The sequence below is a fragment of the Pezoporus wallicus genome, unplaced genomic scaffold, assembly GCF_028554395.1.
Source record: "Pezoporus wallicus isolate ANWC-B61680 ecotype Strahan unplaced genomic scaffold, APGP_CSIRO_Pwel_v1 scaffold_6362, whole genome shotgun sequence".
NCBI lineage: Eukaryota > Metazoa > Chordata > Aves > Psittaciformes > Psittacidae > Pezoporus > Pezoporus wallicus.
In genome coordinates, this window is record NW_026637663.1 from 909,961 (window position 1) to 929,484 (window position 19,524).

Sequence of the window (19,524 nt, forward strand, 5' to 3'; positions counted from 1 at the left end):
AGTACTCTCCAAAGTGCTATGCATTCTTCGAAATTACACTAGAGTAAGCTCCTATTTGAACTTCATGAAAAGTCAGTTAGTTTCCACATTGTAATATAACTGCATAGAACAAACTTCAAACTCATCTTCTCCTTTGGAGTGACTATTCATAAACAGAAGGCTTTTGATTGCAGAACTTGTAACTTGTTGAAGCTGAGGCTACTTTTGGTTATCTGTATCTTTCTTTAGATCAGCTTTTAACATTTCACTTGAGAAAGGAATACACAGATGTAGACTGCTGAAAGGAAAATATGGCTTGCCAACTGATCATACATGTTCATACACTGGGAATTAGCCCCCATCTTAAATTCCTTTTCACCTCACTTTTAGCAAAAAAAAACAAACACAAAGACACTGCTACTATATGTATGTGTATACCAATATTTATAGTAAGATCTATTACATCAATTAAGTAACAATCTTCTACAAATCTGAATGCCTGGAAAGCAAATGAAATCAATGCATAACACACAACACCACCACCCTCAAATAAAACAAAAATCCCAACAAAAACATTTGCAAGTAGCTGAACAGGTATCCATGAATACTTTATGTTGCACTTTTTACTCAAACGCTTTAAAAGACTTTAGAACCATAAATAAAGTTCCACTCAGTTCATGAAATCCTGCAATCCTAATTGCAGTCTTGGTAACAAAACATGCTACTCAAGATACTGTAATTCCATCTGAGCCTCTTGTTGAAATTACTGCTTTGTAACATTCTCAGTGTGCATAATTAGGCAAAATTCACAGCATAAATTACTGCACTTTACCAGAAGAGCTTGTCAGTAGCATTTCTGGGGGAGGAACACGTATTCAGAACTTAGAATATTCGCATCAGGCTACTATTTGCCTAAGATCAGCTTTTCAGGCCTGTGCTTTCGCTTCTTCTTGCTTTATCAGCCTTTTTCTCTGTAGTATGCTCAACGGATTGAACAAAAATACACATTTAGTTGCATGGAGAAAGCACGTAGATTATGCATTAGTAGTATCTTTACCTAAGATAAGGTTTGTAGGAAGTCATTTGTTTACATGAGGTTTTGTAGTTTACTCAGCAATACCTGCTTTACCAAAATTTTTCAGCTATGTTTTGTCATAGCTCAGTGCCATCAGAATATGTACCCCAACAACTGGAAAACAAAGTGCATTCCCAGGGAGCTACATTTATTTTACGTACATTAATTTTAGATGCAAAACAACTCTTACCCAGCTCTAGTTGTTTTATATTCCACCTTAAGGATAGGTTTACAGGGTTCTGGCTTCTTTCCATCCTTCAGCTGCTTTCCTAAAGTGAATTATTTGCTTACATTAACCTTACAGTTCCATAATCTGATGAAGAATTATGAAAACCACTATGCAATTTGCAAAGTAGAACACTCATACAGACATATATTTAACACCTTTGAAAACTACAGTTTACCTTGGAACAATACCATTAAAGATTGTTAAAATTCTCAGTATACCAACTTAGAAAACTGGTCAGCTTAAAAGTAAAATAAGGTTTATTCTGAGTGTTTTCCTTGGGGGCTGAGATTTGAACATGGACCACTCCTTTACTGTGCACCATTAGCAACTAAAGCTTTACAGATACAATTTCCCATGCAGTCAACAGAAATTAAGAGTATAGTGTAAATATGCATCTTTTCCCTCTGAACACTGATGAAGTCTGATACAGCTACAAAGTTCTGCACAAAAAAGTTCATTTACAGCCCAAAATCAAAATCGTTTACTAAGAGGCCAAAACAATATAAACGTTAGTCTTCTCTAACCAATTTTACAACTGCAGTAGCAGTCAGGTTTTTATTTTTTGACTGCTACAGCATCATGTAGAAATGCTCAGCTTCCTTTTTTCCCCCTAGACCCCAGCCAGCACAGTAAACATGGACTTGCTGAAGGCTCATATAGGTAAACCAGGCTTCTTAAATTCAGTATCTCATGCTACAACTGTAACTTCACAGATTATGCTGTTACATACACTTCAGAATCTGAGGTAAATAAGTTGCTAAAACATGACTTAGACATATGCACACCATATAAAACCTGGCATTTATATAGAACTTTTTGAATAGTGGCAGCATATTTCACAGAAGAACAACATGTAAAGTTAATTTCCTAGATTAACATTAACTCAAGACTCCTCAGAAATGGGAATATTTTACCAGATGCTAGTCTTACTCTATTACAAACCTTTCCAAGAATTTATATGGTAATCTACACATTTATACATGAAACAGATGCTTGCTTATATGTATTTTAAACAACATATGGGATTGTAATGGCAAGCAAAATGTAAGCCCTGCAAAACAAGCAACAGCTAATTTTGAGATCGATGCTGTTGTGTGAAAGGTGAGCTTAAAGTTTAGCACTTTAGACAGAATTGCAGTGATATGGATTCTTATTTGATACTTTTTTAATGAAATCTATCAGAATTTGATATGACTTTTTTTTTAGTTGCACTTGCATTTTTAATACTTGGTTTTGCAAGAAGTACTTCTTTTAAAAATAAGTTCCCTGTGTTTTGAGGGTTGTCAAACATTTTCATCTTACCATGTGGAGTGATTGTCTGGAATGGCTTTGTAGGAGATTTTACATTCCATATTGTCAAGGTACCATCTGAATGACTGCAAATGAATTGTTTTCCTTCATGATGCCAAGCCACAGAGTGGATTGCCTACGAAAGAAAAGTTTTAAAACAGAAGAGTATAAATTCAGTAGCTTAGTATAATTTTATCCTTATTCAGTGACATGTGACAGCAAAAGGAAATTAGAGAAAGTACTAATTAAATCATGCCGCATTTAGAATGTCCCAATTTACCCATGGTAAGTTTTCCATTCTGAAGTACTTCTTTCAGACATACTTTATTCATCTAAAATGCTGTCTTCATTGTAGTTATGTTTGACATGTTTAAGGGGAGGGGGAAAGATACTCCTCAGAGGGTAGTATTAAAGTATTTTTCAGTAATTGGTAGCATGCAGAGAGTATCTGAAAGCACTTGAACTTTGCCAGCCAACATTTTTTTTATTATTGGGAAAAACAGACTGTCCATAATAATCCTATCAATACTTATTTTTTGTAAGTCAAAGTTTTAAATGGCATTTCAAGATATCTGTGCAGATATGCACAAGAGGCAAGCAGGGGCTGAGAACATCAGTAAAATGACAGTTGAAGCAACAGTAAGATTTTGGAAATTACAATGAATTATGATGATCACAAAAACAAAACATTAGCTTGAATAAGCATTCTAATGTTGCAGTGGTAGTTTTAAGGTATAAGAAAGCATAGGAATCTACTAGTATATCTTTTCATGAATACAGAAGCATTTTTACATTCATAAAATTGGGACTGGAGTGATTAAGCCATGTCACATGAATTCTCATTGCAGAAAAAAGCTAACTAAATGAAATCTACTTGTTGCCTTAAGGTGAGGGAAAAGTAAACAACAAAGCAAAGAGTACAAATAAGGCAAAGAGATGAACTAGTAAGAAAAGTTTGGTGCCATTTCTGTTTCCAGCATCTGCATTAGTACACAGAGACATCATGAAACCATTAGATGATGTTCAAAGGAATTTTAGTTATAGGATTAAAATATCAATAAGCAAAAATATAAAATATCAAAACCCCAAAGTACCTCTCTAATACCCAAAAGATGCAGAAGGAAGTATTACCTGCTGGAAGTATGGAACTGTGATATCAGTGCGAAGGTAGGTCTGCCTCATGATAAAGACATAACTAGGTAAACTTAAAGCAAGAACTTAATGTGTGAAAGCTTATGGGCTGTACGGGCTGTACAATGCCATCTTTTCAGTGGGTACCCTCAGCTGAGATTCTATCTGTAAGCAGGGTTTAGACTCACTCCAGTAAGTCAGGTACCTAAGGGTTGAGTAGTAGGGAATCTTAACTAGCAGTGAAAGCTTAGGCAGCACCCCTAGATGAAAAGCAAATCACACAAGACAGATCTAAGCTAGCTTTGCCTAAACTGATTATACACAGATCAGATCCTCACATTTCATAAAATTACACAGAAAATCCAGACAGTTTCCAGTAATATGATTGGAAGAATCCAGAGATTAAATGCCAGATAGAGGAAAATGACTACACAACATAAATTCAGACTCTCCAGTAGTAACTTTTCCAACTTAAAGTAGTAGAAGAGCTATCTATAAACTACAGATCAACTAAATTTTGTATTTCTTAGTGAATTTTAGTCTTGTTCCCTATGTAGTGTGGCATCACTACAGAATTTATTAGGATACTGATTCAGTGTACCAATATTCAATCTACACATATGTAGTTCAGAAACCTATACACTCACATGAAGTCTCAGAAACCTAAACACTCACATGAAGTCTCCTAGAGTCAAAGTGAAATAGACTTGCTCATCCTGCCTGTAAAATTAATTTTTATTTAGCAAATATAAGCACATAATATGAAAGATTTTTTGCATAAATATTGGAAATTCAGTGTTATTTACCAACGCAGTACCAAGCAAATCCAGGAATCAGTAAGCTTGAAAGCACAAAATTGGTAAAGCACAGGTTGCATTTCTAAAATCTACTTTCACTAAGAGAAGAAATTATCTATACTATTATGAGCAATACAATGTAACAAGTATGTTTTAAATACTCTCCCATGTGGAGACTAACCCTGACAATAATAAGCAGCTCATAGTGTAAATGGAACCATTTTTGATACACGTTTATATAAAAATGGGTCTTAAGAACCAAGAAGAAGGCAAGTTTCACAGAATGACGGGTAAATTGGAAAAAGGAACACTATCTTTTTCTTGAAAAATCAGGTCAAGAGGAAGGAAACCCAAAACCCCATGTTGAAACATCATTAATGCTTAAGAACATAAAAAGATCTGACAACTGAGCACAAAGGAGAAGGATGACTGCTATCACCTTCTGCAAGGAACCTGATGGGATGGAAAGAATGCTGAAAGAGAATAATAAGGCCTCTGGATTTATGGCTATTTATTGTCTAGTTTTATAGAGCATCTGGCTATGTTTAGCAATGCAGTTAAATATTATTTAAAGCATAACAAAAATAAATTTTATGTATTTTTAAAATAATCCAACTAACAATTCTGTGGGTTGAGTATGGTAATCTTTGGTGCAGAGCACTATCTTTAGCTACTACACACTTCATATCTTTTTATAAGGTTCAAAAATAAAGCCAAACCTGTAAGTCTGTAGAATAATCTCCAGTTTTACAACAGGCTAGCATATTTACAATGACAATTCAGTTACAACAAAAAAGTACAATAAGTTTGGGTGGCACTAGCTGGTCAGTATCGATAGCCTCAATCAGCAAAACAAAACTGGTAACTGAAAAATCACTGCAATACTCGAGAGCAAAAGTTTGGACATTTTTTCTGTGATTAATATTAGTGCTAGAATACAAAGGAAAGCACAACATCCAAGATAGAAAAATCAGGCAGAATCCACTGAGGCTGCAAATCTATATATAGCTTCTTCAACATTACAAAGCCCCTAGGAGTAATATATTTTCCAGTATTTTACAGAAAACTTACTGGTCAAGAATAAAACTTGCAGAGTTTTAACGATAGTTCTCACTTTGTTTTAAAACTTTACCTGGTACCCTTTTGGTACAATAACGCAGCAGTATGCTTAAATCATCTGGAGCCAATTCAACTGTATCTCAAATATTTTTATGGAATATACCACTGGTCATATGGATCCCAGAGAGACAATAATTCCCCATTACAAGATCATGGACCAGTACCACAGAGGAACGTTGCTGTTTTTAAGGCACAAGGCATTTATATCCTTAAGAAGAGTTGTCTGCACAGGTAATTCAACTCATGACCTCATTAACATTCCAAATCTTCCATTTATAAACATACACTGAATCCAGGGCATCTTTACAGGATCTTACACAGAAAATTCTTTATTAAAAACACCCCAACTTTACGCTTACTTAAATATAACTAAAGGTTTCTTATCAAGGGTATTCCTACTATCCCCTTCACTGTGATTCAAAGGTAGCTGTTCTGGAATATTTTCAAAACTTTTGAGACAGTTATGTATTTTCTAGGGGAAGGGCGGGGGTGTCAAGTCTTTTTTAAATAACAAATCCAGCATGATTGACTGTGCTATCCTGCTTAAGCCAAAGCTTAACCAGAAACATAGAAACTAACTACCCTAGAGAGTATTATGTGGAGACAAGCTGTGCACAAAGGAAGCCTCACTTTCACCAGCTGTTCCAGAAGGATTATCCTGTGTGGAAAAGTGACTGTCACACTGCATGCAAAGAAGGTGAACCCATCTGATTTTCAGAAGGAAATCTTGCAATGACTGCAACAGTTACCCGACGGAGACTGTAGGACTCCCTCACAATCACAAGTGAAGTGCAATCACAAATAAGAAACCTGAAGTCTGAGGAACAAAGTTAAAAGCATTTATATGCAGGTCTCCAGCAGAAATATCTTAAGTAGATCACTTGCTTTTAAAGAGATTAATGCACATTTACAACACTTTATGCAATTCAGTTTCACACCTGCAGCAGCTTGTCAATATGCCTAGAAATCACTATTATTTCTTGGTTCTTTGAAGAGGTACAAAAATCAGTAACTCTAAATACAACCTTACAATTTAATAGACAAGCTCATTAATAAAGACTCAAGTTTTGAGACTATTTTTCCCCACCAAGGGGATTTAACTGTTTCAATTAATGAAACAGCATATACATAAAATCCCTTTTCTTTCAATTTCTACAGACTTATTTTAGACTACTGCCAATACAGTTGCTACAACTCGGGGAAAAAAAAAAAAAAAAAATCTATGTAAACTGGTTTGAGTTTTTTTTGTTTGCTTTGTTTTAAGTAATATGCACCTCCTCGCTTGCTTTTCAAGTGTAACACAATCTTTGGCAAAATGTTTCTGTACACTTTCCCACAGGAATGCACCACAATCATGGAAAATTCCCTTTATCAGTCTTTGGATTTGACAACAACCCTTTTCTCTTTTGTGCCATTAAGTGAACTTAAAGTATACTGTGCATGACTGGTAAGGTCCATGGTAAGAGATCAGTTATTCTGCAAACCACTGTTTACCGTAGCCTATTCAGATTTCACTATCTTATTATTATAGTCCTTCATTTCAATAGACATGAAGAAGTATTTTCTGGTGAACTTAAAAACAGCTGATGACACTCCTTTTCTACAGGTTTACTAACATATTCAAAGCATGGATAGTAACTTGTGAGTACCTGTGCTAACTCTCTTGTCAATAGCCCAAGAAAGAAAGGGAAACAAATGCTGTAAAAGAAAAAGAATATAGCTACTGAGATTTAAACGGCAATATATCATGAAGATTGTTTTGATGCTATGAAATGGGCAAGTGCCTAATGAGTGCATCAACATGCTTCAGTTCCTGGCAAGTCACATATCAGCATTGCCTTTTTTTTTTTATTTGCTCTCTTCCTCTTAATCCCACAGGCTACTTTGACATGTTTTTAATGCTTTAAAATAATCCCTTATACTCAGCTGTGTACCAGAACATTGTGCCTAAAAATAGTCATCTATAATACATTTGCTGAGTTAATGCTACCAAAGCTTCCTTTAAATTGGAACAAAGTAATACTTGAAGAATGGACTGTACTTAAAAAAGCAGATCTAGTTTTCAGAAGTTGCACTTCAATTTTTTAGAGGAAAAAAACCACAACAAACCACCAAACAGTTGTTTAGTTTTTTTCCTCTCATGGCTGAAAATATGAGAAATGTTTGCTGCATAAAATGCATTACATATAAGAAATGCATAACTTTCTTAATCACCAATGTTTGAAAAAAAAAGGCTTAAGGCTATGAATAAAGAATTCATTCTGTTTTTCCACTGAGCTCGCCTAAGACAAAAGGGATGTTTTGAGGAAAAGGCTTCAAAGAAACTTTCTAGAGAGAAGTTAATTCACAACTGCAGTTCCATTATGTCACAGAAAATTTCCTCCAATTTCTCTGGAAAAGAATGCTACATTTGTGCATTCTCTTAACTAATTCTAAACATACAACATATCACTGTTGTAATAAAAAGCATACAGTACTGGAAGTTCAAGATCTCACTTGTAATACAGAAAAATCAAGAACAAATTATAATTAAATGCATCTTTTTGACCAAAGTTTTTCAACTCTGAAGTCAATATTACATGTTAAAAGAAAAAAACTAATATTAGTTTCACATGTGGACGAAAAGAAGATAGCAAGGTGAGGTCAAACTTATAATGGACACATATTAGGTTGCTTCTGCCTAGAACTGTCTACTAGTTACTCTTTTCTTGCTCAGAACCTAGGCTACTCATACCTTCCCTGAATCCTGCTCCATTTAGTCAACTTCCCTGGTTTGTGATTTTCCATTCTATTTTAAAATTCTACACAACCGAACTAGCCTGCCACTGAAAATTATTATTTGCTTATATTATACATTTATAGATATTTCATTTTTGGCTAATTATGTGAATTGCCAAGTTACTCAACTACAATGAACACGTTACCTTATTACCATAATTCCAGCAACACCAGTCAGTGTTTTTTACAGTATCAGTTAAGGTGTTACTTGTGTAGGACTCAAAACATTACCCACGTTTCTGCAGTAACATCTTTCAGCAAAATGCTAGTGAGAGTGCTTTTCTGCTAAGGAAGAGGCTCAAAATCCAGCAAAGATTTTATTATTTGGCAGTATTATTTCATTCTTGCAAAATGTAGTGAAAAAAACTCATGTTTCTTCTATGTTTCTTAACATTTACATTCACTTACTTGAATCTCTGCTAGTTGAAAAATCAGCAAAAACAGTGTATTTATATGGGCCACTAACTAACCAGCATTGATTGTAATACAATTAGAAAGATAACATTATAGAGTTGAATTTTAATTCCACTGACAAATCAAGGGAGATTTGCCATTTTTGCAGCTAAATACAAAACAGAGGCACTGGAGGATAAAATAAAATAAAATAAAACTAAAGCAGCAGTCCCAACTCACTTTGACTCACACTAAAAAGAGGATAAGATACGTGCATATATAGCATATGTGGAATAATCCACTTTCTGCAGCTTCCTATTAATTATCTTTTCTATATCTGACTGTTTCTGGACCAATGGCCTTGAGAGAAGATCCTATTACAGCACTCCACAATGGCACTTCTCGAGAAATGCCATTTTCAATTCTATTAGACTAAATAAATAATTTTATTTCTATGCCATTCAGGCCAGAATCCTGAAGAACTTGAAACTGCCTAACTGTATCAAATCCAAATTTGAAAAATGGGACAGTATTCTATTCTGCCTTCCCCATTAGAAGATTAGATCTAAATAACTTAATCATTGAAGAAGAAATCCCTTGTCATACATTGTTAAATGGGTAAGAACCAACAAATTATTACCGCATCCAGTAATTCTTTTCCCCAAAGATAGATTTTTCTTAAAGGGTAATCTGAACTCACAGAAAAAGCATACCTCAACTTTTAAGACATCAGTGGTCAGTATTTCCTTTTAAGCCATTTTATGCATGTTCTCACCAATGAGAATGAAGAAACTCACCAAGTTCACTCTACAGGTCTTCACTTTTCTCTTCCTTTCCTATCTATTCCCAATTTATGATAATGAACATTCCTTTACTAAAAGATCTGACAAGAGACCTTACTTCTCCTCCAATAATAAAAAAACCCAAAACAACAACTGAACAACTAGATACATTCATTTATAAATCCTACGGGAAATCAAAGCTGAAACAGCTGAACTGTTCACTGCTGTGTGCAACCTCTCAAATCAGGGCCGGTTCAGAAAGATGACAAGTATGGAGTCAATTTTTTAAGCAAAGAGACAACAAAATGTGAAGCAAAACAGAATAAGCAGCATAGTGTCTACCCTGGGTAAGCTTCTAGAAACTGCAATAAAGCTTTAATAAAGAACAGAGTTAGTCTACACAGGGATGAGTATGATATCTCAGGTAGAAGTCAATATGCTTTTTATAAAGGGAAGTTATATCCAACAAACATCTGAAAAATGTTAGCAAGCATGTGGCTAATGGAAACACCAATTAAGTTTTCCACAAGTCTTTCAACATCTCTCAAATGAAACTAAAACCAAACAGATTAAGATCCCTGAACAGATGAATAATTGGTCAAGCTAAAATAAAGACAGACTGGCAGTAATTGATCAGCTCAAGGCAATTGGTAGATACCCACAGGGATCTGTGCTGCTCAGTTTATTAATAAATAACTCAGGAAATAACAGTGGTAAGTCTGCTGACAGTACCAAAGCATATTCAAGGTAGAAATCAGGATTCCAGTGAAGAACTGCAGAAAGACTTGAAATTTTTATTGTCCAACTATCTAAGTGTGAAGCACTGTGTAAGTGCGATGAACTTAGAGCTGACAATTAACACTGAAGAGTGAGGTTCTAGTTTTATAGTAGGCTGTTCTAAGGAAGTATCTCCTTAATGCTTGCCACATCAAAAGGCTGATCCAGTATTAAGATCAAGAGAAAAAAAAAAAAAAAGTCATTATTCCACATTGTAAATTCAGTGCACCTACATCTTGAATATACTACACTGTAGTTTGTCTTTTATAAAACAAAGATGAAATAGAATGGTTAAGAGCAAGAAAAACATGAAGTATAAGAACTTTAGACTAGATAAGGATGGAGATACAATTAAGTTTATGAAACAAAATGACAGGGGGAATTAGATGCATGCAATGCAACTGGAAGATAGAAAACTGCTCTTTAAATAATATGCTCTGAGGCTTATACAGACATCTGAATAAGCCTCATTCAGCTCAGACATTCTAACATAGCTCTGATGATCTGAGGCTTAAACCACTTCAGAGACTGTCCCTTCAAAGAAGCTCTTCAATGGTACAGCTAACACACAAGCATGAGTACTGAATCAGAACCACCACAAAACCCACAAAAATCCTGCCTTGTGAAAAAAGTTTAGTACAGAGCTAAGGAAGATATACCTGCTGTGATACAAGAAACAGGCCTAGCTGGCACCCAACAATAAAACAGACATTTTACAATCAATGAAATATAATTGAGACTAATTTTATGTTATTTCAGATAAAATAAATCAACTTGCATGTGTTGTTGTTTTTTTTTGATCTCAGTCTTTCAAAAAGCCTACATTCTCTCAAGAAATATGCTTCAAAGAAATTAAGTGCCCTTCAATGCAACTTTTTTTAATCTCTCCCACTTTCATTTCAGACCCTGATCTTATTCTACAAGGAAACAGTGTATTTATAGAAATGGCCTAGTGAGACTATTTAGTAGCTTCTTTCCCCCCCCAACTTTTCAGAATATGTGAGCGGTTCCAAATGACAGGAATTGCTAAACCATCTTGTTTCAGCTTAAGACTCAAGCTCTTAATACAGGTGAAAGTCACACTACCCAGTAACAGGAAAAATATCTGAAAGCCAGACCCCCAAACTAGTAAAGAAATCCAATCCATGCCACCATTTATTGCTTTACAAACTTCAGCTCTGTGAGTTGAATTCTTCTTATTCAATCTGAAGCTCCTATTACTCTAACTCTATGGTTCTTTAAGAGAAAGCTTAAAGTACTTGAAATTTCAAAGACATATTTATTAAGCCAATGGTGACAGAAGCAGGAGGAGGAATTCAAACAAAGAAAAACATAGAAAAAAAAAAAATCACTCTTAGATTGGGCAATTATATTCTCATAATAAGCAATGCAGGTGAAAAATGTTACCTCATCATGTGTGTATCTGTAATCTGCCTTCTTTGACTTCAGGTCCCATAACACCACTGTTCCAGACTCAAAGCCAATTAGAAGCTGCAATAATAAGCATATATATTAAGTCATTATATAATACTACATGTAGTAACTGCCAGTAGTTATAAAGAAAAAACTTAGAAGTGGTGAAAACAACTGACATTCATGCGAAATTAGGAAAGGAAAAAAAAACAAACCACACACACAAAAAAAAAAAAAAAAGAGAGAGAATGCATTCTTCTGAAGTGCTCTTGGAAATCCCCTTGAGTTCCAGGAAGTCTAACATAAAACTTAGGTAAGTGCAAGTATATTCCTTCTAGAATGAAAATGGGAGGTGGGGAATAGTGGTGGGAAAGACAACTTTATTGTGCATTTTCCTCATTGGAATTTGTTCTGCTTAGATGTTCTGGAAGAACACACTATGCTTCCCAAAGTTCTACGTAATAGTTCATTGACTATAAAGGAGCTATGTAATATAAGCTTTCTCCAGATGTTAATCACAGTTGAGATAACTAAGGTTCTTGGTGTTCCTTTAGCTAGTTAAAAGGAGGAAAGCTAGAGAGAAATTAAATAAGATAATTTTCCAAATAATCTTTCTGCTAGAAGCAAGATTAAACCATTTCTGTAGGGAGTCAAGATTCAAACTGCTCATAATAATTGGTCTCAGACATTCCTGAGTATCTAAATTTGCTCTCCTACCTTAAGTGACACTTCTCTTAATGAAAACAAAACAAGGCCAACATAAGGTACTAGTAACAGCACTGGCACTTGTTACATAGAAAGTGGCAATGCAGCTTCATCTCTCATAGCTGCTGGATCTACTGTGAGAGCTTTTCTTTCAGCAAAGCTGCTACAGGAGAAGCAGCTCTTAGCATTAAGCAGCATGACTTCATTCCCACTTCTTTTTTTCCCAGTATGGACAATAAAGAGGAGCAGCTGGATTCTGGGATTTACTTGCTGCTGAAACTGCCTATTTCCCATGAGAAAACAGAACTGTGCTGAGGAGTGTCCTCCATATTACAAGTTAGAAAACATTCTCTTCACACACATGGCACTGTAGTCAAACCTAGAGCTGTACCTAGACATTCTGCCCGGACAATCTTTTCAGCATATTAAATTTTTCAAAGAGTACAGTTATTTCCAGTATGAGATATAACACATGGCCATCTTAGAGATACTATATTTGGTCTATTTCAATGCTCTACAGCTACATCTACTAAAATACCCTAAAGATATTAGACATTTGATCTAGTCAAAGTGAAAGTTGGATTTTTTCCTCACTACAGTGTCATATATACTATTATTTTAAATGATTTTATCATAAGCCATATTTTATAATTCTTCTATTTAAACTTTAAACAGTAGAAATATCATGGTCACTGGAAGGCTAATAGCATGAACAAATTTTAAGAGTGAGTACACAGGACGCTCTTGCAACTGAACTTTTTTTTTTTCAGCAATGACTTATGAGAAACGAGATGAACGTAAGGTCAGATTCTAAAACACTGGCTAACAGACTGACTGATAAACCCAGTAATTCTTAAAGTTTAATTGACAATAATTTTGTATGGAGTGAGGGTGGAATACACCAGAATAAATTGATCATTTGCCTTCTCAAATTACCATAGCTTCATTGCATTCATACCCTAGGGTCTCTGATTCTGGAATGTAATTCAAACCCAGTTCTACAGAGAAAACCATTAGTTATGCACTTACACCACCGAGTTTCATCCCAAAGAAAAAACTACTCCTGAAATTTTCCTTGTTCGACTGAAACTTCAGGCGTCTAGGATACAGCCTTATAACCAGCATGCTATTAAAACATTCAAAGCTCTACTGAGATAATAGTATCATTCCCTCTCCAATTTTACCCCCTACTAAAATGGAGGAGCTTTTCACTAAATGAAAAGAAAGCAAACAAACAAAATTCTCCTGTGTATGTGGAACAATAGTAAACAAAATTATTTTCTCTCTCCTTGAAGATTCTTCACAAGTGGGACTTCAAAACCCCAGGGTATTTCTGAGAAGCTGCACTGACCAAAAAAATCCTCTCAATTTAATTCAACTACTTATGCCCGATTAATCTAAAGTAGAGTCATTAATGAGAATCAGTTTAAAGTGGTATCAAGGTCTCTCTGTTTAAGTTATAAGCATACTTTTGTTAGGAGTCTGTACACTTTTGGGAAACATACATCTAAGGCTGCTGTTTTCAGATCCTTCCTTTGTATTTTGCTCTACTCCTACTGTCAAAATTAGGGAACACCCCTCCTGCTTACACGTCAATGTGGACCATGGGATGTGAAGAAAAGTAGACCCCACAAGAAACACCCATGAGCATTTTAAAGTTTATATAATTCCCATCAAACTATTTTTGCACTCAGGTTATGACTGTTTTTTGATAACATCTTAATTTTTACCATAAAGTTCCTTAATTTTGTTTTCATTAATTTCTGCAATTAAGCACTTTCAGCTGTGTTTTCAAATGTTTCTGGTTACAAGATGAATTCAATTATTCTATCACTGTGTCCTACAGTCATGTCTGTACCTTGTTGCATATTTTCAGAGCTTAAAAACTTGATTTAGCCTTTATATTTTCAACATTGTCCTCACCTACTTAATCCTTCCTTAAAAAGCACTGGTATGTATACTTCAAAGAGAAACTCTTGCTTGAAAAATGTACTGAATAGTATTTAAGCACATCCTACCTTTCCTTCATCCATTGGATTGTCACTAATGTGCACAATAGGTCCTGGGTGAGATTTGGATGACCTAAACAAGAAATATTTCCATTTAATAGAATTAAAATAAATTAAAAAACAAACAAACAAAACCCAACACCAAAATGAAAACCAAAACAACATTCCACTGCCAAAAACTTCATCTCATAGTAATGGCAAGTAATACATATGCTGTAGATATCGACTCCATCTAAAGAAGTTATTGACATTTCACGATGGAGTCACTTTTATCTTCAAGCCCATAAATACTTCCTTAGTTCCTGGCTTTTTTTTTTAATAAGAAGGAAAGACTTATTTACCACTTATTTACAACACAGAACAAAACTGCCATTAGCTTTACAATATCTAAATGTCTGTTGTTACAGAATTGACACAGCTGGATAAAGTATTTTTTTTTAATGCTGAAAACCAAGTCTTTCCATTATTCAGAAACCGCCTAAACTGTGCATTGTTAACACAGTTAGGACATTATGTTGACTTAGCTATTGAAGAAGATGGACCAAAGAGCTATGTTTGTTTGAACAGCTTTTGGGAACTGATGGAATTCTTGTATGTTTAGAAGATAGACGTAACATTCCAGAAACAAATTAAGAGCACAAGAACAGCAGCACACAAGTATGTATTTTCTCCCATGAACCACTGTATTTGCACACGCAATTACTAAAAAAGGAGGAGCAATGACAATAGCTGTAAAATATACTTTGCTGTTGGAACAGGTCTATTTAAATTTCATTTTCAGCACGCAATTTTATATTCTGAGTGATCCAGCCCTCTTACAATGTGTATTTCTATATCTTGCTCTTTAACCCCCAAAACGTAGTAGTGACATGGTTGCCCAAGTACCAGTCACATCATATTTTAACATACATTGTTTTTCCAGTTCTTTATCACCACAGAATTATTTTTTGTCTATTTTTATATCTATTCCAGTCACCATGATAAAATAGTGTTATGGGCAGAAACATACATGCTAACATTAAAACTTCATATTTATGAGAATAAAAAGTTTATGTGACTGTTTATGTGTTTTGATCATGTATTTGCTGAAGTGAGACTAAGATTGAGGCCACTCTGGGTAACAATGACATTTCTGCCATTGACGTTAATAACATCTAGGACACTTCTGTTCCCTCCCCTCAACAGACAATGCTTCATTAAACTCACAGTTCAATGGCTTTATTCCACATGATGACATAGCCTGAGAGAGTAAATGATTCCACATTGACGATATGAATGTTTCCTCTTTCGGTGCCCACATACAGCCATTTACTTTGGAAAGGCAGATGACAAAATGTTATCCTAAAAGAGAAGGCCATAAAAAAAAAAAAAATTAAATAATACTTTTTTAGATATCCTACACTTCAAGGCCTATGTTGCCAAAAGGCAGAAGAAAGGCAATAAGCAAACAGGAAGAAATAAGACAAGCTACAGGTAGAGAAAATTAGCAAAGCCAGTGTGTGACAAAATGAAGAGATACACAGACAATGTAAAAATTCAGAGTAAAACAAAAAATAGAAACCAAGGTATTCTAAATCTAGCAAGTCATTCAGCCACCTTTGAAAATTATCACATTGAACGTGTTTGTGCAAGATTGCTGTCATTTTAAACTTAAAATACAGTACTCCTACGCTATAATCCATAAATGTCCCTTTGAAATCTATCTAATTTCAAGTTTTAAAGAACAAAACATTTTTAAAGTAGCCTAACGCAGATTAAGGTGGTTTCAAGTGAGGAGACAAAGGCAGAAAATAAAGCATAAGAAACATAAGATACGTAAGTATTCCCTAAAAAGTAAACCTAAACCCAATCCTAAACAATTACAAAAATAAAAGTAGCTTAATCTGGGGGCTATTTTACTTAAATAATGTTTTAATATTCTGCCTTAGAGTCTTCTCCTCTTCTAGAAAGAATTACCTGAACAAAATCCAAAAGCCAATAAAGGTTTCTACCACCACAAAAATTCTTTTGACCATATTTACAGTGCAAGTGTTATTTGAAAGCTTGGTTATTACTGTCTTCTTGGGTCCTGCTTATCATTTGCTACTTCTTCAAAATTTATAAGGAAAAAGTGTTGTAGTAACTGAAGTTTTTGAAGTACCTGATTTTTTTTATACAACAGAAACACTAACTAGAAATTAGAGTCTAGAAACTTTCTGGAAACTGTAAACTCCAAACCATTTTAACCTGACAGATTCCAATAATGAAAGAAATTGCCAAACTACTTGTACTATCAAACTTGGGCATTCATAAATGTTGCAGAGATAAAGTAAAATAATTATTCAATGGAAATTGTTCTGTCAGCTTTAATCCTTAGCTTTACAAACTTTTTGTTCTTGTTTTCTCCCAGTTGGGCTCCCTTCTTGCCAAACCCATGCATCATTTCACAAGCCTCTTAGTAAGTATTTATGCAAAGAACAGCTTTAGACCCTCTGCACTCGATGCTGTATATGCGCACTCAAACTCAGCACAAAAGCAAAGGCTTACAGCAGCAATGAAAAAATTGCTAATGGCTGAAAAGATCTTAGCTTATATTACAGGTTTCGAAAGTTAAGGCTTCTGTAGTAATACTACCCGGATTCAAAGTGTGCCACTTTTTATATCATCAATTTCTTTCTAGTTAGGGAATGCAATTTGTTCAAGCACATATTTGATTTCTCCATTTTCTAAGTTTCTTGACTGATTGTGCTTGAATATTTAAGCCAAAAGGCTGCACCAACATTTTTTATTTATGTTTCACAGAAGAAGTACTATATGCAAGACTTAAAATGCTCTTCCAACTCATTGAACTTACAAAGGTTGTAATATTTTTACTAGGCATACCAATCTGCAAACATTACAGGTTAAAGACTGAAGTGTTCCCAACATCCTGACAAAAATATTTTATTGTAAGCTAAATCACACACTTCCTAGGGAGGCACCAAAACTTTACTGCCCAGTAACAGAACTCTCCCACTATGAGCAGGTAATGGGGATGAGGAAAGGTAACCAGCATGAAAACATAAACCCTCAGTATTCTGCAACACCACAGGGTTTGTTTTTTTTTTGTGCCAGCACTACATGTGCCAGAAGCAGCTGGCACACAGATCAGCTGGATCTAAAAATGTGTCCTAGCAGCCAGAAATAATATCCAGGAGCAGGGTCATGGGCCTATCCGTCTTGATCTGTGAGTTAATATTGTCAGTTACAGCTGTCCAACACTTTCATTATAAAACCAAAGCTAATCCACTTCATTTAAAGGTGGGTAAAAATATAACTTGGGGCTGCAACTTCAAGTACTATGGCAAAAGGGTAATATTTTGAGTGCCCAACTCCTCAGTGTTCTTTGATACTATTCTTAAATGTGCAGCCATATTCAATTTGCTGTCTCCTCTATGCAAGTGAGATTAATTTTGTCAAGAATGCTCTGTTGAAAATTGGACTGAGGATTAAAGGGATCCAAACTCGTTTTGCAGGAATGGAAACAAAAGGTCAGGGTCTTCTTGGTGGTGAGGCAGTACTTGCTTATTTGACTCTTGGCCAAGGATAGCTTATTTTTCCTCTGAAAAATGCTTTTTTTCTTTCAGGAAAAAAAAAAAGTTTTTTTCTTTCAGAAACCTATTTTTCTGTCACCACAAGATTAGAATAACATACTCCATCCATAACATATTTTAAGATGAACAGAAGTGGAAGCTGCCATATAATGCTCAGGGCATTTTTACAGGTCAGGGATTCTTCCTCTCTCCCTATGCTCATATGGATACATACTTACATGTGGAAAAATAAAATCGTGTCAGGAACAGATCAAAAAGACTACAGCCAACCCATATAAGAAATTTTTTGAATTCTTTCTTGCACACAACCCCCAGCTGGCTGAAAACAATGTATCAGTTAAAGCAGAGCACCATAACTTTTCTCATGTACTAAACCATTCCGGCCAACTATTATGAAAAATAGACCAGTTTGGTGCATCTAAAGAAAAGAGACAGCCTAGGACTGTTTAAGCCAGTGATCACAGAAAGCGGCCTTCTGCAGGCAGCTCTTTCATGGAGCAACTGATTCCTCATGTAATTGCCAAAGAAACTTCAGCTAGCTCAGTACATATAGCATATTTTGTGGAGTGGACTGAACTTTGAGCAAAATCCAAGTATTGTGCAACAGCCCTATGCCAAGAATTTCACTTCCCCATACCTGTACACACACACACAAAAAAATCCCTTTATAGAAAAAAAAGCAGTGCCTTAAAGAGATTTTTGTGCTTTAATCTGAAATCTACAGTATGATTTTAATACATGGTAACATCAGTGATAAAACTAGGTATTGTTATGCAACAGTCGAAGTAGTTCTAAACTCAAGCTGTACTTTTCCCCAAGCATAAAATCTTCCTCCTAATTGCATACATATTTGCAAAACTACTCCTTTACCTGCTGCCCCCTTCCAAAAATAAAACAAAACCCCAAAACCAAACCAACAACAAAACAATCCCCTAAAATAAAATAAAATAAATAAAAAACCACTTTCATTTCTGTGAAATGGATTTGTAAGAGTTCAAGAAAACAAAACAATATACAAAAACCACAGTGGCGCACACAGAGTAGGAAGCACTGACAAAAGAAAAACCCTCACAAATATTACCTGTTCTTACTATAATTAAAATATAATTTGTGCTATTGCGTATGGGAGAGTATTAGTGACAGAAGAGTCTTTAAGAAGCCATATGTAAACCTACAGAAAGGATTTCCTCTTTTAACTGCAGACCATGTGGGTTTTTTCATAAACCAAAGTTAGTTAAAGGAAAAAAAAAAAAAAGACCAAAAAAACCCTACCACCTTAATTGTGGTTGATTCACAACAGTTGTTATAGCAAATGATAGTATTTCCTAGAGGAATTTAATTACAGAAATATAAAAAAAAAATTATTAATGTGCAAGTTGGAAATCAGGCTTTTAAGGGAAATATTTAAGTAAAAATGACAGGCTGTTATCTTGAATGTATTATTATGACAACAAAGCCTAATTTAACCGTTGCCT

At 34.9% G+C, this 19,524-nt stretch overlaps 1 protein-coding gene across 10 annotated transcripts in view; it reads right to left on the reverse strand.

Annotated features, from left to right (window-relative positions):
* The window catches only part of STXBP5 (syntaxin binding protein 5), a 112,604-nt gene that overhangs the window by 52,280 nt on the left and 40,800 nt on the right, over positions 1 to 19,524 (reverse strand). For all 10 annotated transcript variants that reach the window (XM_057406842.1, XM_057406844.1, XM_057406841.1 and 7 more), the window contains 5 exons: positions 15,684 to 15,818; positions 14,487 to 14,550; positions 11,758 to 11,841; positions 2,586 to 2,709; positions 1,245 to 1,323 (listed from right to left, as the gene is read on the reverse strand). In XM_057406842.1, coding sequence (XP_057262825.1) covers positions 1,245 to 1,323; positions 2,586 to 2,709; positions 11,758 to 11,841; positions 14,487 to 14,550; positions 15,684 to 15,818 — 486 coding nt within the window. The remainder of the gene's footprint in view (positions 1 to 1,244; positions 1,324 to 2,585; positions 2,710 to 11,757; positions 11,842 to 14,486; positions 14,551 to 15,683; positions 15,819 to 19,524) is intronic.